The 22,743-nt window shown below is 50.4% G+C and overlaps 1 protein-coding gene across 5 annotated transcripts in view; it reads right to left on the reverse strand.

Moving 5' to 3' along the window:
- Positions 1 to 6,788: 6,788 nt before the first annotated feature.
- ANAPC1 (anaphase promoting complex subunit 1) overlaps positions 6,789 to 22,743 on the reverse strand; it is a 35,056-nt gene continuing 19,101 nt past the window's right edge. For 4 of the 5 annotated variants that reach the window (XM_057433105.1, XM_057433104.1, XM_057433103.1 and 1 more), the window contains exons 26-47: positions 22,272 to 22,390; positions 21,260 to 21,531; positions 20,163 to 20,397; positions 18,921 to 19,012; positions 18,630 to 18,764; positions 18,406 to 18,488; positions 18,175 to 18,253; positions 17,601 to 17,675; positions 16,800 to 16,876; positions 16,481 to 16,571; positions 16,338 to 16,391; positions 15,860 to 16,053; positions 14,439 to 14,525; positions 13,830 to 13,947; positions 12,925 to 13,002; positions 12,433 to 12,500; positions 10,218 to 10,356; positions 9,755 to 9,841; positions 9,118 to 9,213; positions 8,594 to 8,792; positions 7,995 to 8,129; positions 6,789 to 7,108 (exon numbers count right to left, since the gene is read on the reverse strand). In XM_057433105.1, coding sequence (XP_057289088.1) covers positions 6,993 to 7,108; positions 7,995 to 8,129; positions 8,594 to 8,792; positions 9,118 to 9,213; positions 9,755 to 9,841; positions 10,218 to 10,356; positions 12,433 to 12,500; positions 12,925 to 13,002; positions 13,830 to 13,947; positions 14,439 to 14,525; positions 15,860 to 16,053; positions 16,338 to 16,391; positions 16,481 to 16,571; positions 16,800 to 16,876; positions 17,601 to 17,675; positions 18,175 to 18,253; positions 18,406 to 18,488; positions 18,630 to 18,764; positions 18,921 to 19,012; positions 20,163 to 20,397; positions 21,260 to 21,531; positions 22,272 to 22,390 — 2,629 coding nt within the window. In that variant the 3' untranslated portion in view covers positions 6,789 to 6,992. Of the gene's footprint in view, positions 7,109 to 7,994; positions 8,130 to 8,593; positions 8,793 to 9,117; positions 9,214 to 9,754; positions 9,842 to 10,217; positions 10,357 to 12,432; positions 12,501 to 12,924; positions 13,003 to 13,829; positions 13,948 to 14,438; positions 14,526 to 15,859; positions 16,054 to 16,337; positions 16,392 to 16,480; positions 16,572 to 16,799; positions 16,877 to 17,600; positions 17,676 to 18,174; positions 18,254 to 18,405; positions 18,489 to 18,629; positions 18,765 to 18,920; positions 19,013 to 20,162; positions 20,398 to 21,259; positions 21,532 to 22,271; positions 22,391 to 22,743 lie in introns of those variants that run through there. The other variant, XR_008975342.1, reaches the window with a different exon arrangement.

Here is a 22,743-nt window from a genome sequence, read left to right on the forward strand (position 1 = left end):
ACAGAGGTCACTTGTTTCCCACCAGCAAGTGATGACCAAATAACCAGGAGGGGGAAAAGAGCCCCCCTTCCCCTCAATCCCTAATCCCAGCGGAACATCCGTGCTCCTGCTGACTCACCCCTGCTGCTCCTCCAAGGATCCGCTGCCCCGGGGGGGAAATGGGCTTCTCTTTTCATTCATGCTGCTTGGAAAAGCTCCTCTGTTTCTTGTGGATCAGCAAAGGGCCAGGGAATCACCTATGGAGGAATGAGCTTCGTTAGGAATGCCGGATGCAGGACTAGAGCAGAGCCAGCACATGGATGCTTCATCCTTTGCCTCTAGGTTTATACCGGTGTGTGTGCCCGGGGCAGGATGCTCAAGCACATCCTCGAATCCCTGGGGATGTGCCTCAGGGATTGATCCCTTCACTTCCCACGTTTCCCTTTTTACAGGCATTTAATGACAAAGGTTTAAGATCAAACTCTCCAGGGAGAGCCCACAGCCCAAACCTGCAGTTACTGCCTGAGTGACATTAATGCTTCAATATTAAACATTGATGAAGCTTAAATATTGAGTATTAATGGAAAGAATGGGAAGAATATTGGGAAAAATAAGGAAAGCTGGGCTGTATATTCCCCATCCCTGGCAGTGTTCAAGGCCAGGTTGGACGCAGGGACTTGGAGCAAGCTGCTCTAGTGGAAGGGGTCCCTGCCCGTGGCAGGGGTTGGAGCTGGAGGAGCTTTGAGGTCCCTTCAACCCAAACCTTTCCATGATTCCATAGATCAGGTACTGGTAATCCATGGACATGAGTGCCCGCAGTAGTTAAAGGAGAGCACATGTTCTGAGAGCCCACCAGCCAGAGCCAATTGTAGCCCTTTCAAACGCAGCCCCACTTTATCCGCTATCTGGGTCCCAGCATCCCCTCCCACCACAGACCCTACTTCCCATGCGTGAGGGTACCCCCATACCAACCCCTCCACAACCCTTCCCGACGCCAGCACGGAGCCCCTGCACCTCTCAGTGCCCATCAGATCCACCCAGCATCCTACCTGCCCTCTCCTCTCCTCTCCTCTCCTCTCCTTGCTGCAGCCCCAGCCCGGGATGCGCTCTTGGGTTTATACAGTCCCATCATCCCCACGGAGACACGGGAAGCGGGATTTTCCCACAGCCAGCAGCCATTCCCGCTTCTCCCAAGGTGACCGGATACCCTCAGTGGGAATGGCTTTTGCTGGGAAAGGTCTCGTTTCCCAGGGCTCGCAGCCAAACCCCTGGGAATGGGATGAGATGCAGGCACCAGATCCTGTCCCAGGGGGTGGTGGGAGGCTCTGCTGAGGGGCCCTGACCGGTCTTTGGGCTCTCGGGCCCCGGGATGCGCTCCCAGCCTGTCCGCTGGGAAGAGCTCTGCTTTTCCCCTCATCCCCATCGGATGGGCTGAAAGATCCCATGAACCCCCTGCAGGCCTCGTGGGGAAGGATGGATGCTGCGTGGAGGGGAGGAACCATCCCGTTCCCAGGGAACAGCTCTGGCAAGCGCCCACCCGTGATGCTCGCCCCACTCCAAGCCCTTTCCCTGTGGAGCTAAGGGAGCCTTTCCCTCTCTCTTCATTGCATCCCTCCTGTGTCCCCTCCTGGAGCCTTCAGGCCCGGTTTCTGCCCGGCAGGAGCTCAGCGTGGCCTGGGGCACGGCTGGGGTGGTTCAAGATGAGCTGACCCGAGAACAGCGCAGCCTGAGCGGCAGGGCTGGCTCCTCATTCAGCTCCAGGGCAGAGATGACTCAGGAGGAGGCAGCGTGGGGCTGTGCGGATCAGCCCTGCACAGGTTCATAGAACCCAGCCTGGTTTGGGTTGAAGGGACCTTAAAGCTCCTCCAGCTCCAAGCCCTGCCACGGGCAGGGACCCCTTCCACTGGAGCAGCTTGCTCCAAGCCCCTGTGTCCAACCTGGCCTTGAGCACTGCCAGGGATGGGGCAGCCACAGCTTCTCTGGGCACCCTGTGCCAGCGCCTCAGCACCCTCCCAGGGAAGAGCTTCTGCCTTATCTCCAACCCATCACCCCTTGTCCTATGGCTACAGATGAAGAGCATCTCCCCGGAGGCAAAGCTCCCACTCTGGGGAGCAACCAGCGCCTCATGGATGGAGGAGCAGTGACCGGTGCCACCACCCCAGCATCCTCCCCTGAGCCCAACCAGCTCGAGAGCCCCCGTCCCCACTCCCAAGCCCCTTCCTTCCCCCTTCGCTGCACAGATCACCTGTGTTTTTTACTATTACTATTCTCGAGGGTGCAAAGCACTCATGTGAGACTGGAGGGAGATGAAACACACACAGAAAGTGCTCCTGGGATGAGTCACCGCTCGCAGCATCTCTATTTACATGAGTCAGGAGTTGGCCACACGCCTCCCATTGAATCCCCGCCGGCTTCTGGGGTGTCCTCAGGAGCTCTTTCAGTGACTTCCACCCCGTTCTGAGCAGTGCTGGAGCCCCCTCCCTGCCCACGGGCTCACTGGGACACAGCAGGACCTGCAGGGCTTTGCCTTGAGGCGCCCGGGGCTGGAGGCGGTGCTGGGAGGGATTAACCAAGGGATGTCCCCGTTTGTGCCCAGGGTGGGAGGAAGGAGGGAGGTGGGGGGTGAGGGATGCTGGGGATGCAGCCAGGGCCAGGCTGGTGGCACCGGGCCCATGGCGGTGCCAACAGAGGTCACTGTTGCCAAAAAGCCGCATGGGAAAGGGAACCTGGGGATGGGGCAGGCCCGGGTTTGAACCAGTTCCCACGCGCAGCACCAGTGGCAGAGCCCGGGGTGATGCATGGGGCAGCTGAGGTCCATAGGGTGGGTTGAGAAGCCGTGCTCTGCCCCATGGCTATAGGGGGACCTCTAAGGGGGTCAGCAACTGAGATCAACAGCAGAAACAGAGTGATGAGGGAAGGAAACCGGCTCTGCATGGAGCTGGAATGGGAATGTGCTGCCATGGGATGGCCCTGAGGCTGAAAGCTGAGCGAGGGAAAGGGGCAGGAGGGGGGATCTCAGGCTCCATCCATCCCTTGGGCTGCTAAACCCCTCCCACAGCCTCTCACTTGCAGGGAGAAGGAAACACGAGCAGACCCCAAGCGAGCATGGATTGGGATGCGGTGGATTGGGATGCGGTGAGTGGATGCATTTCCTTCCCATGGCAAAAATTGCAGGATATGTGTGTGGGGAGGACACCCCCCTGCTGCCTCCCTCGCTCAAAGCCCGGGGAGAGCCTGAGCAGCCTGTGAGGGCAGCCAGAAATAACCCCCAAAGGTGACTCAGCATTAGGCACTGCAGGGACCGAGGCGTGACACCGGCCACCGCTGCGCCCGCAGTTACCCAAGTGGGGGACCCTGGGGTGGGATGTAGGCACCCAGGGGTGCTGGTGCAGCAGAGCATCCATGTCCTAGCTCCAATGCTGTATCCCATGGCCCATCTCCGTGCCATGTCCCATGGCCCATGTCCCATCCCCATGCCATGTCCCGTGTCCCATCTCCATGCTGTGTCCCATATCCCATTCCCATGCCATGTCCCATATCCCATCCCCATGCCATGTCCCGTGTCCCATCTCCATGCCATGTCCCGTGTCCCATCTCCATGCCATGTCCTGTGTCCCATCTCCATGCTGTGTTCCATATCCCATCCCCATGCCATGTCCCGTGGCCCATCTCCATGCCATGTCCCATGGCCCATGTACCATCCCCATGCCATGTCCCGTGTCCCATCTCCATGCTGTGTCCCATATCCCATCCCCATGCCATGTCCCGTGGCCCATCTCCATGCCATGTCCCATATCCCATGCCCATGCCATGTCCCATGTCCCATCTCCATGCTGTGCCTAAGCAGAGCTGCTGCCCTCTGCAAAGCCCCCCAAGGGTTGAGCATCCCAGCTCCCACCAGTGACTGCCCACAGGCAGAGACCAGAGCAGGTCCCAGGGCTGCTCCAAGGACCCCCGAATCCTGGGGGTTCCCAGAGGGGCTGGAGGGGTCCCATTTCCAAGGGGGTGCTCACCCACCCATGGTGAGCAAGCAAGAGGAGCTGCAGGACACGCTGAGGCGCTGGCATGCTGCCCACGGGGTACCACACACGAGAGGCAGAGCAGTGATGCTCTGGGGGACCCTTCACTGCTCTCTGCACTCCCAAATCTCCTTCCCCACCCCAGCCAGGGCTCCCCAAGCAGCTCCCCCTGCCCAGGGGCCGCACTTGCTCTACGGGAGAGCTCAGGGATGAGGCAGAGCCCAAACCCAGCGCTCAAACGGGCACCATTTAAACCACGCACCCTGCGAGAGCCTGCCCCGAGCGACACCCACATTGCGAGGCGCTGCGGAGCCAGCAGCCCCAGCACCCACGCTCGCCCCCCTCAATAGCACCTTACCCTGGCAGGCTGGAGCTGGACGGTAACGGGCGCAGGCACCCAAGCAGATGCTCCCCGTGCTGTGCCCACACCATTGGTCCGGATCGCGCCGGCGGCTGCGTTCAAACGCTCCTGAGGCTCAGAAAGGAAACAGGAAGCCTCTCGGTGCTCGGTGCACCCGTGCTCTTGGTGCAGCTCGGGAGGCTCGCACAGCCCCACGGCTCCCTTCCTACCCCCGAGCCTGCGGCCGGCTGGGTGAGCATCCCAACCCCGCTGCGTGGCAGAGGGGCTCCCTCGGCCCCAGGGGAGCCGCACATCGCAGCTCACGCAGGAGCTGGCCTCAACCCTGCTTTACTCCGTGCTTGTGCTCAAATGCGTCCTCACCCTCCAGCTCGCAGAGGCACGAGGTCGTGCTGGCAGGAGCGTGCAGCCCCGGCGCTGGACTGAGGTCCAGAACGGCTCTGAACGGGGCCCAAACCCTTTCCCCAGCAGTTTGCTCTCAGCTTTGCATTCAAAATCCAGCCTTTGCATTTCCTGCTCTTCCTCCCACGGCCCAGACAGCAGGGAGGAACTTGGGCAGTTCCCAGGCTAAACCCCTGCTTCTCCTCAGGGTGGGAGCTGAGGAAAGGGGCTCCATCTGCTTTGGGAACTGAGTGGTTAATGCTTCACATTTCCCCAATTGAGGAGGAAAAAAAACAACGTCCCCAACCTGCACCAAGGGAGCTGTGGGGACACTGAGCGCAGCAGAAGCTGCGTCCCATTGCAGGGGGGGTGTTCCATAGCCATTAAAGGCTTCATTTAATTCACATAGCAAAGACGGTACCTATGGAGTAGGTGTTCCCTGGCGTGTGTTTCAAAGGCTAAAGCCAGTGCACTGCAGGTACTCCTTTCATTTCCCAGCCTCTCACATGCAAACCCTTTCCCCCTGCACTGAGCCAGCTCCTGTGCACTGTGCACAGGAACTGCCCTCAGGACACATCCTTTTCCTCCTGCACTCACTGCTCCTCCCAGGAGCACGTTGTGTGTCAGCCTCATCCTTTCCTGCAACCCTTTGTCCTGACGGGGAACCAGCAGCAGGACGTGGGACACCATCAACCCCAGGTCACTTCTGGGTTCTTTGTAATCATCCTGGGTGTCCTCCTCCATCCCTAACAGCCTTCAGCTCCTCTACTGGAGGGTTTGGGAACAGAAAGGGGATGGAGATCAGCAGCAGTCCCGCAGCGTAAGATCAAACTTGAGACATAGGGAGCAGCAGATCAAAAGCTTGGCTCTGGCTGCTCTTCCAGTAGTGATCACTCAGCCCCTGGCTGCTTTTGTTGGAGCAACTCCACCTCTTTAATGACAAATTAAGTGCCTGGCCTGCCCCGAGCAAACCTGGAACCAGCCCCGCTCCAAGCTCAGTGCTCTGGGGAACACAGAAGGCAGCAGCGAGCGGAGATGAAGGGAACCCAGATGAGTGCCCGGTTATTGAAGTGGTGTGTCTGTAGTTTCAGCCCTTGCCCAGACATAACGTAACGTGCTGGAGGCAGGTGCCTGCTCAGCAGCCACTGACTAATTGCAGAACAAAGAGGAGGAAAGAAACGAAGACGTAAACAGTGCAGTAGTGAGTGTGGAGTGATGAGTAGAGCAGAGCAGTTCGTGCTTACGGAGGATGTACAGTAGGCTTGAGACCCACATATAAAGTAAATCCCATGAATGAGACTGAAAGATGATGCCAGATGTTGAAGAGCACGCTCAGCACCATGTGAGCAGCAGGCCACGTGGTTCCCTTTCCTTTCCAGCAGGAGACCCAAGAGGACAAGCAAGTTTGGCACCTTATCATAGAAAGATTTGTGTTGAAGGGACCTTAAAGCTCCTCCAGCTCCAAGCCCTGCCACAGGCAGGGACCCCTTCCACTGGAGCAGCTTGCTCCAAGCCCCTGTGTCCAACCTGCCCTTGAACACTGCCAGGGATGGGGCAGCCACAGCTTCTCTGGGCACCCTGTGCCAGCGCCTCAGCACCCTCACAGGGAAGAGCTTCTGCCTAAGAGCTCAGCTCAGTCTCCCCTCTGGCAGGTTCAAGCCATTCCCCTTGGCCTGTCCCTACAGGCCCTTGTCCAAAGCCCCTCTCCAGCTTTCCTGCAGCCCCTTCAGGCACTGGAGCTGCTCTCAGGTCTCCCCTTCAGGAGCCTTCTCTTGTCCAGGCTGCCCCAGCCCAGCTCTCTCAGCCTGGCTCCAGAGCAGAGCTGCTCCAGCCCTTGCAGCAGCTCCGTGGCCTCCTCTGGCCTCCCTCCAACAGCTCCACGTCCCTCTTGTGCAAGAGCCTCCTGAGCTGCCTCTCTCCTGCAGTCCACAGCCCCTCGTGAAGGCAAAGATAAAAGACAAGCAAAGTGTTTACAACAACAAGGAGATTGTTCAGTTCCCAGCCAAGGGCTTTCCAGAACCCCCCAAACCCCACACGTTTGTAAAGACCCCTTAGTTACAAAAGTAAATTTATTCTCAGTTCACTTTTACAATTTCTTTTGAATCCATTGTAACAATTTATAAATAACTCCTGGTCACAGTCCCCACATCCAGGGACAGGTTTGAAGCCGATGTTGTTTGAGAAGCTACAAAATCAAGTACGTTTTACCTGGTATTGAAAAGCACTGACCAACACAGAGCTCTGCCCTCCTGCAGCTACAGCACCATGGCCTGTGGGTTTCTGAGGAGCAGAGGAGCGAGCCTCAGTAGTGCACGGACTGGCATATTCAACTGCTTGAACTTCAGAAGCAGCTCGGAGAAGTTTGTGCTTCCTAAAGAGAAGAAAGAAGGAAGGAAAACGAGCATGTCCAGGTGTAATGCCCAAGAAAGGAGCGCCACAGAGGGAGAGCAAACAGCAGTCGGCGTGGCTCAGGAGAGATGTTCACCGCTGTTCATTTTGTTGCAACACTGGTTAAACAGTAAGTTTTTATAACAGAATGTTACAAAACCCCAATTCCATTAGGGTGGCAGGGAATCCCAGAACAGAGGCGTGTAACAGAGAGAGAAGACTGGGAAAAGTTGGATTTCCACAAAGGTCTTTTGACCTGAACAAACACGCAAGCACCCAACTAGAGATCACCCAAGATGAGACATCCTGTACTCTCAGGGTGCCACTCTCCAGGCTGGGGGGCTGTAGCCTGCAGGAAGCCTTCAGCCTCAGCCTTCTCTCACCACTGAGGTGGGAACATTCCTCTCATACCACTAAGCAAGCCTCAGTTCCCCAAATCAAAGTGCAGCTGCATTTCTATCACAAGCTGACCAAACTTAGGCAAGCAGAGGACTGGCGTATCCCCAGCCTGGCCTGATGGAGGGAGAGAGGAACAGCTGCCTAGTGAACGGGTCCAGGATTTCCCTGGATCCCAAATCAGGATGGAAATACAGAGGAGCTGGTGACTGCCTGAAGAGGTGCTTATAGGAAAGATTTAAGGACATTCAGGATATGGCCAGCTCAACATAAAGAACACTTCCCCTGTCACACCTCCTCTAACTGCTGCCTGCAAGAACATCCTTAACTGCGGTCAGGACAAAGCTGAAGCTTTTTGTATCTAGGCTAATTCTGGCTTCTTTAGCCCCACATAAAGTTGGTACCTTTAATTTGAGACAAAGACTAAACACCAGTGGACCAGCTTTCAGAGGACGCTGTCATCCCGGTCTTACCTTCCAAGCCACCAGCAGCCAGCTGGCCCGGCGTGGGGACAGAGTGGTAGATGAGGAAGCAAGCCAGCATGCTGAGCTGAGATACCTCTGTGGGCTGCCCACTGAGATAGGAATGCAGAGACACATCCCCTCCAGCTGTAACACACAACATGTCCTGGTGAAACTGAGGGAGCAGAAAGGCAAGACAACACCATCTCCACAGAAAAAGCCCACAGAAAAAGAGTCTCCATCTCCCCCCAGAAGGTGAGCAAAGGGTGTGTTTGCAAACCTTCCTCCTGCTGCCATGGCCACCCTGCTCTCTGCTGTGATCATCCCTTGCTTTTGCTTCTAGAAAGTTCTCCCAGTGTGATATCAGGAAAGCGTTTTCTCTGGGAAGCAAAACCTTCCACGTTAACTAAACTTCCCCCCAGTACAGTCAATGCTTCACACCAAATGCACAAAACTGAAACCATGCTGGTTTATGCTGACACACAAGTGCCTTCCCTTCAGTTATCAGTTTTCAGTACTTTTGAGACAAGAAAAGTCAACCCTGATCAGCAAGAAGATAAGAACACTAAATGCCAATCACGGCTGGAGGACTAAAGCTTTCTCCTCTATACCTTGAAGCCACTGATCCAATGTGTTATCTATAGTGCACTTCATCACGGGCAGAAATTCGGAGTTCATGAAGAGCCCTCGGTTGGGATTCCTGCTCATCCTCTCCTGGTGACTTCGGGAGCTGAAGAACTCCAACACCAGCTTTATCTGCCACAGCTCAAATGTCTCAGACATCTCTTTTCGTTCTAACCTCCTTACAGCCTAGTGGAGGGGAAACACAAAGCGACTGTGAGAGTGTGAAGTGGAGGAGGGAAGCGGTATTGCTCAGTGCTGTCTCAGACACCGAGTGAATGAATCCTCAAACCCCACCTTGCAAGGGCCACCCTCCTCAGCAGCCACTGAGAAGCTGCCAGTTAATGCTTCTTGTGCAGTTTCAGTTCTCATTACCTCAGACTATGTTCCAGCTTTTAAAATCTCTGCTATCACTAATGTCTCCCCTTCTTCCTCTCTGTCCTCTATGAAAGCACATGCAAACCCAATCCTCTTTGCCCAAGTGTAGCTTTAAGAAAGCAAGAGTTTACTCCACCTGATCTATGGCTATGTAGGTGGGCAGCATCTCTGGATTTTCTTGGGTAACACACTCGTAAAGAATTGAAGAGAAAAGATCCAGGATTTCCTGTTTCTGATAAAAGACACATGTTTCACACAGAGCACGTGCTGGCGACACTTGATTTCAGGTTCTTGCTTTGCTCACATTTCCTTCCATTAAAGTTAACCCATGCAATGACACTGCATCAATGAGTGGTAGCTGACAAAGCTACACAGCTCACTTTCATTCTTGGGCTTATTAAAAGTAGGCCTGAAGCGGCTGGATTTTACTCCCTCAAGTTGTTTAGTGCAAAGAAATAGAGTGTAAAACACCCTAACCCTTCAGCAGTGACTTCACCTAAATGCTCCAGGACACTGCACAGGGCTTTCAGTACTTGTTAAACACATTCTGCAACGAATACAACTACTGGACACAACAAGCAGCAACTGTGATATAAAAAATGCCAACAAGAAGTTATTGTTTTACACCTTCATGTTATAAAAAAAATCCCTTGGAATATTCCCATCTCCATGACCTGAAGGAATGAATTCTGTTCCTCAGTTTAATGTAGATTTTCCCCATGTATTATTCCTCCAAGCAAGAAACCATGCTAGTCCACACGTACACACCATACCTGGCCCATGTTCCCAGTTGGTTTGCAGAAGTAATCAGCAAATGAAAACAGAGCAGGATCAGAGGTGAAAGCTGAAATTGCTTCTGGCTAAAAACCAGACCAAAACACACATAAAATGAACATTTTGGGTTTACTGCTCAAATGTAGTAGCGATTTATACCCAATCCTTCCTTCCCCAGCACACAAGTGACAAGACTGGAACCTACATAAAGCACACTGTGAACAAACTGGGTCCAACACTTCTGTCTGCCCACAGCAAACACCCATTCTTAGCTCAAGCTCATTGCATGCTCTGTGAAAGCCACCACACTTCCTTTCCCTCAAGCAAAGCAAGTAACTTCTTACTCATAAGCATGTGGCAGAGCCAAATGCTGGAGGTAAGGAACACAGCAGGACCTGCTGTGCTTCCCTCAGCCTTCCCAGAGGCAGCATTCCTGCCAGGAATGCAGTTTGGGAGCAATACCTTGAACGCCCGAGCTTCTGAGTTGCGGTGAGTGACAGTCTGTGCTAAGAGGCTGCGCCAGCCCATCGGGTCCTCCTTGTAGGAGAGCTGCCCTGCTCTCAGCTTCACGTACAGGACACCACCCTTGGAAAGAATTGATCTGCAACAACAGTGTTGGCTTTACATCAGTGCACATACACAGTGAAGGAAACGTGACCTCCAACAGTTTAGATGCAATAGTATCATAGGCTTATAGAATCCCAGCCTGGTTTGGGTTGGAAGGGACCTTAAAGCTCACCCAGTTCCAACCCCCTGCCACGGGCAGGGACCCCTTCCACTAGAGCAGCTTGCTCCAAGCCCCTGTGTCCAACCTGGCCTTGAACACTGCCAGGGATGGGGCAGCCACAGCTTCTCTGGGCACCCTGTGCCAGCGCCTCAGCACCCTCCCAGGGAAGAGCTTCTGCCTAAGAGCTCAGCTCAGTCTCCCCTCGGGCAGGTTCAAGCCATTCCCCTTGGCCTGTCCCTCCATCCCTTGTCCCAAGCCCCTCTCCAGCTTTCCTGCAGCTCCTTCAGGCACTGGAGCTGCTCTCAGGTCTCCCCTTCAGGAGCCTTCTCTTCTCCAGGCTGCCCCAGCCCAGCTCTCTCAGCCTGGCTCCAGAGGAGAGCTGCTCCAGCCCTCGCAGCATCTCCGTGGCCTCCTTTGGCCTCGCTCCAACAGCTCCACATTCCTCTTGTGTTTGGGAACCCTCGAGAGGCCAGTGTCCCCATGTAGGCTTCGTCCTGATAATGTAAACCCTGGCTCAGTCATGTACATATAGAAAACTTGGTATCTTCAGAGGGCAGGCTGCTATCAAATGGTGATGTGGTGGCAGGCACCCGTGATAAAAAAGGATAAGCCTTACTGGTATAAGGAATATAACTTCCTGAAGCCATTGCAGGTTCCTGTCAGACTCCCCTAGGATGAGCTCCAGCACCAAGGAAAACCATGCAAGCTGGTATCCACAGGTGGTGCTCCTTTCTTCATTGAAAACCAAACCAATAACCCCCCAAACCAGAAACGCAACCAACACTGCTATTCTTGACCAAGCCAACAACAAAAGTGTGCAGCAGCTCAGAGTGACACTATTGCACAGCAGCTGCGTGTTTACCTCATCTGGAGTATCAGTTGCACCATGAAGGGCATCCTTAAAATAACTGACCTGTTTGTATTGAAACTGCTTTGCATAACAATATAGAGCAATTCACAGGTAGTAAGATAGGGAAGATTATTTCTCACACATGTGCCAGGCAGGTCCCTACTGCTCTAATGGGCTGAGGAGATGATGTGACAGATTCAAAGCAGCTGGAGAACAGGTAAGAACAGAAAGTCCCAAAAGCAGCAAGCTCTTCAGTCACCCACCCTGGTTTGTGGCAGTGCAGGAAGGCTCTTTTGGACAAACAAGCACTCGAGTGTGGTAAAGTGAAGCCACAAGGCTGGCTTCTGGAGCTTTGGTGCAGCAAATGCATCCATATGTGCTTCCTGACCTGAAGGAATGTGCATTCCACATCAGTCCTGCCTGTCATGGTTAAAGGCAGGACCCAGAGATGCTGCATTGTGGTGCCTAATTTAATCTCAGCAGAAGCAGCTGAATGAACTAGAAAACCCATGTTACTGATGAAAGATGCAGCTGGCTTCTCAGCACTACTCACAGCAGCAAGTTACACCGTAGGCTGTTAGGGGCAAAGATGAGAATGATGTTACCCACAGATAGTGTATTCTGGTAAGACTTCTGTTTTTCAGTTGCCACACATTTAAACGGAGAGGTGAAAGGCAGCAGCAGCACTTTGTATACTTCACGTGAGAAAAGCAGTACCTCACAAAGCAGTAACAGTTACTGAACCACTGTAGCAACAGTCTGGGAAACATGACATCACATCAACTCAAAACTAAACTAAAAGCACGAGTTGAAGAGGGTTTCTGGTCCCACTCAATCCCAATAGCTGCGGTTTCTACTATCAGGTTTTCCCCTGCTCTGTTTTTGCACGAGTTATTCACATCAAGAGGTGAAACCAACTACGCAGTTTCTTTCTTCACCCTGAAGTGCTGTCAGCACAACAGTGAAGCCATCACAACCAGACTTCTTTCTAAACTGTAGGTGTTACGAGTACAGGATGCTTTAAAAAAGCACTTGAAAACTATTACTACAAGGTTATTAGTCAGTCAAGCACTGTACTATGTGTTATAAAGAATACTTACTTCAGGTGATTTGTTCCCTTGCTTAGATCTATTAGTAATTCCCAGTACCGTGGTCCTTTCACTCTGATCTGTCAATGGAAGCATTGTTGTTACTAGATATAGCCAGAATCATTAAATGAAAGAGTCTGTACCCAAGTCTACAGCTCTTCCTCAGCCCTTACAATAGCATGTGCCCTTCTGCAGTGCTGCCCACCCAGAAAACTCAGAAAGAAGAGCACCTAGTTTTGCTGTCCTACAGCAAAGCTTGCTGGCACAGGGAACTCCCTGCTTGAAAGCACTACGATAAAGACCAAAGAGAAGCATGTGGCATGACTGAACACATGCTCCACAGTGACAGACTTGTCTTTAGAGCCATTACTATGGGACAGCATTGTCCAGAGTCTGGCTAAGGCTGGACAGGGAATCAAAGAAAGGTCACTTCATCTGTTCTTGCACTGCTTGTGACACAAAGTGAGTGATTAAGTTCTTCATTAAAAGGGAGACTTCCTTTACCTGCTTCAGTAAGTGAAGCTCTGGAAGGAGCGTGGGTGCCATCAGTTCCTCGGTGGCTTCTGCATACCACTGTGTGCCCTTCAAAACACCAGCGTTCACACATTAGTAAAGCTCATTTTTGTGTGAAAAGAAAGAAAACTTTCATCTCATTTTCAACAACTCCACTGGCAGCTTCAGTCAGTTTCTGTTCCTCAGTTCTGAGTAACTACATGACTTAGCATTACCTTTATGTCAGGAAACATAAGCCTAAACTAAAGGTATTTCCCATCAATGTATCAACACAACATTGTGCAAGTCAGGCACACTTCAACTGAAATCTGAAGGTTTGAATAATAAACTGTGTCCTGAACATGCAGAACTCTTTGCCAGAGACACAAGGGATCTATGCTGCACCTCTTCTCACCTGAAATCCCTTTCTTTAGTCCCTTTATAAGCATCATCTGTCTCAAATGAGCCTGTACAGAATAAAGCCCATAAAAAGGAACCTTTCCTAAAAGACGCATCATCCAAACACCATGGATAAATGGCAAGTTGCCCATTTCAGCAGAGTTAGAAGGCTTTTCAAACCACGGATGGCTCCAACCATCTCTGTGCCTTTGAAAGCCCTTACTCTTTAGAAAGAGGATACTGGGTCAGTCATTGCACAACTGACTGTTTGAAGACTTTGCGGTGCCTTCTCCTTGCCCTGTATTCTGCTCTCAAGGTGACATCAAAGCACACGTAAGGTTTGAGTGGGCTGAGCATGACCCTTCTATTACTTGCGTACAGTCTGGCTCCTCTCCACCACAAGCTGAACACAAACCAAGACTGCTGACCACAACAATGAGAAGAGCACACCTTTGGCAGAGAGCCTTCAGCTCTCTCCCCGACCTTCTCAAAGGCCCTCACTCCTCCAGACACGTTACCTTATATGTCACCTCTATCAGTGCATAGCAAGGAGTGTTTGAATCCACATCGACGGGCGTTAAGAGCCTCGGCTCTGCCGCCAGCACGTAGAGGTGACGCAGAGCCTGAAGGTGGTACCTGGGTGTGGGAATAAGGAATTCAGCACCGTGCAGAGCAGGCAGGGAATAACCCCCGAACACCAACTCCACACAGCTCAATAGGCAAATCCAGCAGAGAAACCTGGAGTAATACTACTGTATTACTGGTTTGGGATTTTTCTAATGCGTTAGCTAACAGAACAGGGAGTAATGAATTGTAACTAAAACCAATTCAGAGTCACACATGAACAGATCCTGCATGAAAATCTTTTCAGCTGAGCAAACTGGAACAGTCAAGTCCAAGGAGCAGAGCTTAGAGCCTGCAGAAACCTGCCTGCAGTTCCTCACTGCTCAAAGATCACTACCATCACCTTGTATCTTCACTTACTTCTTCTGTTTTCCACTTCTTTGTTTAAACCTCCAAACATTGATTTGCAGAGCACGTAGGTACAAATTCTGGATCACCTGCCTCTAGGTAACAGCTTTGTAAGATGACTGAGCTGCAGGGAACATGAACCCTTGCAAACTTACCGATTGTCCGTGCTGTGAACCGGGAAGTGTGGGTACAGAGCACAGAGGAGAGCAGCAATGGAGGAGTTGGAAGTGCTCAGTGAGTATCTGCAGAACAACATTATCTATTAATTTCTGTGCTAACAAACACTGGCCAGAGGTGTTCAAAGTATTTTGGTGTCCCAGGGAAGGGAAGAACAGTTGTAAAGTACACATAGGTAAGGAAGTTACAAATGTGTTCCTGCAGAACAGGAAATAACCATGTACTGGTAGGAAATAAACACAAACCACAAGCCAGGAACTTTCCTATGGCATGTAAATGATGCAGTATCTAGAAGAAAACAGGACTTCCATTTGCAACAGAAGATGGCTGGACTTGATCTTAAAGGTCTTTTCCAACCTAGTTGATTATATGATTCAATGATTTTATGCATCCAGATCACAGAATCATAGAATGGTTCGGGTTGGAAAGGACCTTAAGATCATCCAGTTCCAACCCTCCTGCCATGGGCCCCCTGGGCAACCCATTCCAGTGCCTCACCACCCTCACAGGAAAGAATTTCTTCCTTATATCCAATCTAAACTTCCCCTGATTAAGTTTTAACCCGTTACCCCTTGTCCTGTCACTACAGTCCCTACTGAAGAGTCCCTCCCCAGCATCCCTATAGCCCCCTTCAGACACTGGAAGCTGCTCTGAGGTCTCCACGCAGCTTCTCTTCTCCAGGCTCAACAGCCCCAACTTTCTCAGCCTGTCTCCATACAGGAGGTGCTCCAGCCCCGAGCATCCTCGTGGCCTCCTCTGGACTTGTTCCAACAGTTCCATGTCCTTTTTATGTTGAGCACACCAGAACTGCACACAATGCTCCAGGTGAGGTCTCACCAGAGCAGAGCAGAGGGGCAGGATCACCTCCTTCACCCTGCTGGTCACGCTCCTTTGGATGCAGCCCAGGATACGGTTGCTTTCTGGGCTGTGAGCGCACACTGAAGCCGGCTCATGTTCATTTTCTCATCAACCAACACCCCCAAGTCCTTCTCCTTGGGCTGCTCTCAATCTCTTCTCTGCCCAACCTGTAGCTGTGCCTGGGATTGCTCCCACCCAGGTGTAGGACCTTGCCCTTGGCATGGTTAAACTCCATGAGGTTGGCATCAGCCCACCTCACAAATGTGTCAAGGTCCCTCTGGATGGCATTCCTTCCCTCCAGCCTATCAACCGAACCACACAGCTCGGTGTCATCGGCAAACTCGCTGGGGGCGCGCTCAATCCCACTGCCCATGGCAGCGATGAAGATGTTGAACAAGACCGGTCCCGACCCGATCCCTGAGGGACCCCACTCCTTACTGGTCTGCAGCCAGATGTTATTAAATCAAGTGATGTGCCCACTACTAAAGCTCTGCAGGAGAGGTGAAAGGTAAAACCCTTGTCTTTGGGAATGGGAAGTTACCTTCCTCCTCCCAGGAAGAGTAGCCCCAAAGCCATGTGGTGAGCCAGGTGGAACCCATAGTTCATCTCTCCACCTGTCTTCTTGTGCATGAATCGGCAAAGCTGAAGGACTTTGAGGTTTCCAGAGCCAGCCATCACCATTGCAAGAGCCAGCAGCAGCACACTCAAGCACGTTTCGAGGTTATAGTGACCTGTCTTCAAGCGGAATAGGGAGAGCATTATTACTTCTGCGGTCAAACACACGCTTCTGCTTGACCTAATGCACTGCTTTCTACCCCAGAGTTCAAAACCACATTCTACAGAGTGAGGGAGAGCAGAGACCAGCAAAGTCCTTAAAAATGATTCACAGCCCTGCCACATTCGATAGTTGAAAAGTAAAAGGGATGGTTTTGTTTCCATTAAGGTTTTGGTGAGGGTTATCAAAGTGCATTACACAGCAAAACCTCCTTTTCACTGAGGGAAAACTGGAAAGAACTTACTATTGAAGCTGTTGGTGCTGACAAACACTTGAGGAAATCTGTTGCATATTTGTACTGGAAAGAAGAGAAATGCATAGTAAATATAGACACAAAAGATAAGTTACAGCTCAATGGAAAGTGAAGGGGAAAATAAACCTTCTTACCAAGCACTTAAATGCTGCTAGATTTTCTGACCCAGCAAACCGAAATCCCAGTGACAAACATGCTCCAGCAATGATGTAGACATGAGCCTGCCTAAGAAACAACACAAGCAAGAAATGACTCAACGCTTCTCTTGTCCTCATCGGAGCACATATCTCCAATTCCTTTAGAAGTAGTAAAAGAGGAAAAGGTTAAAGAGACAGGCTTATCCTTTGGAGAAAACAGAGTAAAATCCCCTCAGTGACAAGGGAGAGGGGTTTTCATGCTGGTATCTCTACAGAGTTCAGCTGTGTTTTGCAGCACTTTTTCCATGTTACTTACGCCAGGGTTTCTAAACTCAGGTCTTCAGATGAAGGCAGCTCTGTTGCTTGAAGAGATATACTGTTCTCTCTTATGATCTATAGAAAGATAAGAGAGAGTGACATTAATCCAGAGAAAGCGATTAGCTAACTGAAACTGGGTATCAAGGGTTCATAAGTGATACAAAGCATGTCTGTTTAACAGGCATATAAAGGTGTTTGGGCTTTTTTCCCCCTACATGCTATTGCTCCATTGTACTTCTGATCCAAAGGGATACCCTTCACTGCTCCTGGATCTGGTCCCTTAAAGACTTGTAAAACAACGGCAAGATTTGTGTTTCGGTATGTACTCAAATATGAGAGAAAAGAGAACAGGATGAGACCCTGAGAGGCCATATAGACCTTCAGCATCCTGTGTTTCTGACAGATACTGACCTAATTTGCTCTTTAAAATTCCATACAACGTATCTTGGAATATCACTGCTGAAAAGTTATTCCTAATGCTCAACTGAAACTGAAGCAGTGTTGCACCTCACTTCCTGCTTAGTTAGTGTGGAGATAAGTTTAAACCCTTTCTCTCTCTGGCACCATTTTCTGTCCTGAGCAGCTGCATCCCTCCTCCACCCTCTCCTTTTTAGGATGATGGGATGGGAGTCCTCAGTGCTCCCATGACGATCCAGGAATCCAATGCAACATCCATCCTTGCCATGTGAACACAACATACATTTTCCTGGGCAGCTCAGGTACTATGGGAATGTTCACATGCAGAACAACCCAGTGAGATGAAAACTGGGAATGAAACACATGAAACATAAATACCTACTTGAGGCACGTTGCTGTTAACCCACTTGGAGTTGGGCAAGATGTCATCCCACAGGATCAGGCATCGAGCCAAGGTCTGAAAACAAGTGAGAAAGCCAAAGACATAAGGAAGGAAATAAAGTATATATTCCTATCAGAAATGACAAAGCAGCTTTTAGGAGATGCAAGTTCTGCTTACAGGGAAAAGAACCACAGAATAAATCCTGTATAACGAAGTCTGTATCCTTAGGCGGTAAACAGAGATGAAAATTCACTATGGGCTTAGATGCTGAGCCCTAACTTATATTCTATTGTGAAATTAATTCATAATTAATAGGAAAAGCAGTGAGAATTTATTAAACATTTAACATTCCCCATAAAATGTATTATTCAAGTGTTTCCTCAATAAATTCTGTCTAGTGCAGCCTGACAAGTGGCTTACTACAAGCAAACAGTGCAGTTATTAGTTTGGTTGGCAAGCAACAGGGTTTACCAGCTCTCAAAAGGATTCTGGATGTGGCTGGATTTAAAGACCCAAGTAATACAGTTCTTGGATCACTAAATAGGCCGAGACATGACACAGAAGAAAATCTTACCCTCAATAAAAGGAACTCTGGTTTGACAAAGTCCAGTAAATACATGGTATCTGGGGCTTGAAGCCAGTCAGCAATGGATCTGCAGAGCACAGTGAAGGAATTGGGTTTCCACATCAGATTTCAGCAGCTCACAAAGCTGAGTAAGCCACACAAAGCAGCGCCAACATGACAGCAGGTTAAACTGCTATCACAAGTCACTGCTACATGTCTGAGCAACTCCAAGGTTCATACCTGTTGTTAGTCTTTAGGTAGATCATAGCAAGGGCAAGCGTGGCACCAGGACAAGTAACATCCACATTTATGGTGTCTCCCTCCTGTGAAAACACAACATATGCTTTCAGAGCAGCTAAATCTGCAGTGATGCAGACATTCAAAGTCACCTGGTGTAGGCACAGACCTCTCAGAGTTCCAACTGCTGCTGTCTTCAGCTTAAACATGCAAAAATCAACACATACCTTGATTTGGTAACTGGGAGACTTGTGCTTCTCTCTGTGCATCCCTGCCTGGAACCTCCTGTGGCCCCCAACCATGTATTGGTAAAGCTGCTCGGGAACATTGAGGTCTGACATGCCTATCAGATTGCTTCCATGCTGAGGGATGAAGAGAAGGAGAAGCATTAATAAGGGAATGCCTTCCTATATGAGGAACAGAAATGCTTTTCATCCAAGGGCTGAAACAGCTCTTATGACCCCACTTCAATGTATAATGATTCTTCTACTAACTGCAGTTGCAATTGAGACACTTACCCCCAGGCAAACCATGCCCAAGGCTAGCCCAGATGCAAGGGAATAGGACTCTCTGTCAGTGCAGTACTCCATTTCTGGTCCAGGGGGACGGCCTGGAGAACACAAAACATTGATATTCATCTTCCAGAATTCCAGCCAAGTAACAGTGTTTAATTAAGCTCTATATTCCTGGTGAAATGAGGAAAAAGTCAGGAAAGTTTTCAGTGGAATTATAAGTAACTGTCACTTAACCCACCCATCATCAAAAGGCAAACCCTCCAGAACCAGGTTTTGTTGCTAAATGGTATGGCTGGAGTTCAGAGACACAGTGAAAATGCCAGGTTACAACTGTGCAAACTTTAAGACCTCTAAACCTATCCAAATGCTGTCAGCAGAGTTCAAAAGCTGCTGCTAGAAAAGATTGCACAGATCAAATAACCAGAATCATAACAGATACAATTTCACCCATATCTTTATCCCATTCTCTATTTAATAGACCAAACAGCCTCTTCTAGCTAAAGTTACACATAGACATGAGTAAGAACTTAAGTGTTACAAATAAAATCAGAAGAACTATGCACAGAATAAGGACACAGCTTGGATCAGATTTACTGTTCAGAATCAGCTCTTACTGACTACTGTTTAGAAAGCCTTGAGCAAAATTCAGAACAGGAGAACTTAGGACATCATGGCTCTATTTCCACCACCCTAGTGAGCCAAAAGGACTTGTCTTTGCAAGAGGAAAGCAGTTTTCCCCTCACCCAGTGCCTCCACCTCTGGTTTCTACAGTGGCAGCCACCTCATGGACTGATATGAGAAACAACAGATGTCTGGGGAGCATCAGATATGTGGGTATACAGTGTGCAACAGGTCTGCTCAAAAGCTGCAGGGACTCAGGATCTCTGCAGATATGGCATCCAGGTCAGGAGGAATGTGCAGTTACAGATGTCCTTTTACCAGGTCTCTGGCACTCCAGAATACCCCTGATCAGACAAGATTTCCAGACAGAAAAAAGTATCTAAGTCCAGCAATGCTGCTGCCATATTTCTTCTACTAAATTCAATGACTGTTCTATGCTACACAAACACACAGCTCACAGTAACTTCTGCTCCTGTGAACACTAATGATGAGGTTTGGGAAATGAGAGGTGAATACTGTGGTGGGAAACGCACAGTTAAAATGCTCATCTCTCTGATGTGTTGTGCATTCACAAGCTGTGACTCCCCCAGTGCCCACCCCACTTCTGCCAGTGTCAGCACGTACCTATTTCAGCCAGCAGAACCTCAGCTGTGTGCCTGTGAGCAGTGCCCTGATAGACAAGGCCTATTCCTATGACAGCAGCCACCTGCACGTTGTGGGGGACATCCAGCTCTGTGGATGTTGGCGGCAGCAGGGCAGGTATGTGGATGCTCAGGAGGCGCGTAATGGCCATATCCATTGTGCCCAGCTTGGCAGCCGACACACCAAGCAACAGGCCAATGCTTGTCATCTCATGGCCCTGAGAAAGGAAACAAAGAGCAACAGCCAAAGAGATCAGAAGTGCTCAGCAAAGGAAAAACACTTGTCCCAGTGTCCCATTCACCCATCCCAATGAGCTGTGCACAACACGAGGTGAAGGAGGTGATCCTGCTCCTCTGCTCTGGTCAGACCCCACTTGCAGCCCTGGAGTCCTCAGCATAAGGAGGACATGGAGCTGTTGGAGCAAGTCCAGGGGAGGCCACAAGGATGCTCAGGGGCTGGAACACCTCCTGTATGGAGACAGGCTGAGAACATTGGGGCTGTTCAGCCTGGAGAAGAGAAGCTGTGTGGAGACCTCAGAGAAGCTTCCAGCCCCCTTGAAGGGGGCTACAAGGATGCTGAAGAGGGACTCTTCATTAGGGACTGAAGTGACAGGACAAGGGATGATGGGTTCAAACTGAAATGGGAAGTTCAGGCTGGAAATAAGGCAGAAGCTCTTCCCTGTGAGGGTGCTGAGGCGCTGGCACAGGGTGCCCAGAGAAGCTGTGGCTGCCCCATCGCTGGCAGTGTTCAAGGCCAGGTTGGACACAGGGGCTTGGAGCAAGCTGCTCTAGTGGAAGGGGTCCTTGCCCGTGGCAGGGGTTGGAACTGGATGAGTTTTAAGGTCCCTTCCAACCCAAACCAGGCTGGGATTCTATGATTTAGTAACAAAACTGCTGAAAATCTTTTAAACAGAAATGAAGTCCTGCACCACTGACATTAAGGAAGCAATTCTCATCCTCCTGCACCAGGAATCTCCCAGCTCAGTGTTTCAAGACATCTGTTGCATTTTCTGTCTTGTTTTCTTTAAAGAATTCAAGTCCTGTAGGTACTTCTCTGTTGTTTCTGAAGGAAGGGCTCACCTTAGTTAAGTAGTCATGTATGTTGAGCGTGGCAAGCTTTGTGAGATGCCCGTTGAGCCCCAGAGCCATAAGGAAGCCAGCGTATTCATTCGCAAGTTCAGCAATTTTGGGCTTGTTGTAGACAATCCAAGCAGAGTCTATCTGCGAGGCAGGTGCTATCTTCAGGCCAGCAGCCACCCCGTTGTGAAAGCTGGCCCAGCAAGCCATGTTAGGAGGCACGTCGATGTTCCCACTGTTCAGGTCCACAGTGGTGTTCCTCGGAGGAGCACGGCCTGCCGGTGAGAGAGCCAGTCAAGCAGTCAGGTAAAGCCAAGCTGCTTCAGAAACAGTGTTCAACTCCAGGAGGGTGCCAAGTGAGTGAACACTGACAGCTTCTGAGGTAACAGGTCTGATCCGAGACAGGCTCAGGTAGCTTTAGACACGTCAGAAGACACACAGCACAGCAAGAAAACCACCCATGTGGAGTAATGTAATGGTTACGTTATTACTGGGTAATGGTTGGGCTTGATGATCTTAAAGCTCTTTTCCAACCTGGCTGATTCTATGATTCTATGACTTTGCAGTATCTGTGTCCTGTATGACCCCAACACTGACCAGCCGCTTCACTTCTCTCTGCTTCTCACAATATACCTGACATAGCATCTCAGTGTTTGGTAACACTGCCCTTGACCATTCCAGGAGAGGAAACTACAAGGTGGCAGACCCAAAACCAGAAAGAGCTACTTCTTCACAAAAAGCACAACTCTTTGTAGAAAGATACTACAAAATTCACAAGAGGTTCAGAAAGAAATGGGATAAACTCCATCACATTCTGTTAAATAATGAATGTCTCTGGAGGAAAACTAGTGAGGTGCTGGCACAGGGTGTTCAAGGCCAGGTTGGACACAGGGGCTTGGAGCAAGCTGCTCTGGTGGAAGGTGTCCCTGCCTGTGGCAAGGGGTTGGAACTGAAGGAGCTTTAAACTCCCTTCAACCCAAACCATTCCATGATTCTAAACCACTGACCAACGTACCCGTTAGATTCAGCTTCGGGATGGGCAGCTGCTCGGTTGGAACAGGATGATAGGAGAACAAAGTGAACATCCCTCGTCCAACAGGTAGGGCCATGGTTCGCTGGCAGAGCTGCAACAACCTGTTGGGGAGATGAAAGCAAGACCAAGCCAACTGCTTAACATGGAAAATTTGCCTGAATACATGATGTAAAATGAACCTACAGATGACAGGCACTGGACAGACCATTTTTTCCCTGATGAGATAATGTGTTATCTTTCCTTTTTTAGCAGGCCAAACTTCTGAACCAAATCTTCAGTCCTTAGAAGTTTAATCTCAAAGCTATTCCTTAGCTGACAACATGCTGAAACTTCCCTTCAAGGTAGGTGCTGTTAAATAAATCTATGCTATGGAGAATTCAGCAGCCATCTCAGAAACAAGGTGAAAGGAGAAAGCAAACCAAGCCGATTGCTGTATGGGATCCTGCTATGACTG

Source organism: Pezoporus wallicus, unplaced genomic scaffold (assembly GCF_028554395.1).
Source record: "Pezoporus wallicus isolate ANWC-B61680 ecotype Strahan unplaced genomic scaffold, APGP_CSIRO_Pwel_v1 contig_5416, whole genome shotgun sequence".
NCBI lineage: Eukaryota > Metazoa > Chordata > Aves > Psittaciformes > Psittacidae > Pezoporus > Pezoporus wallicus.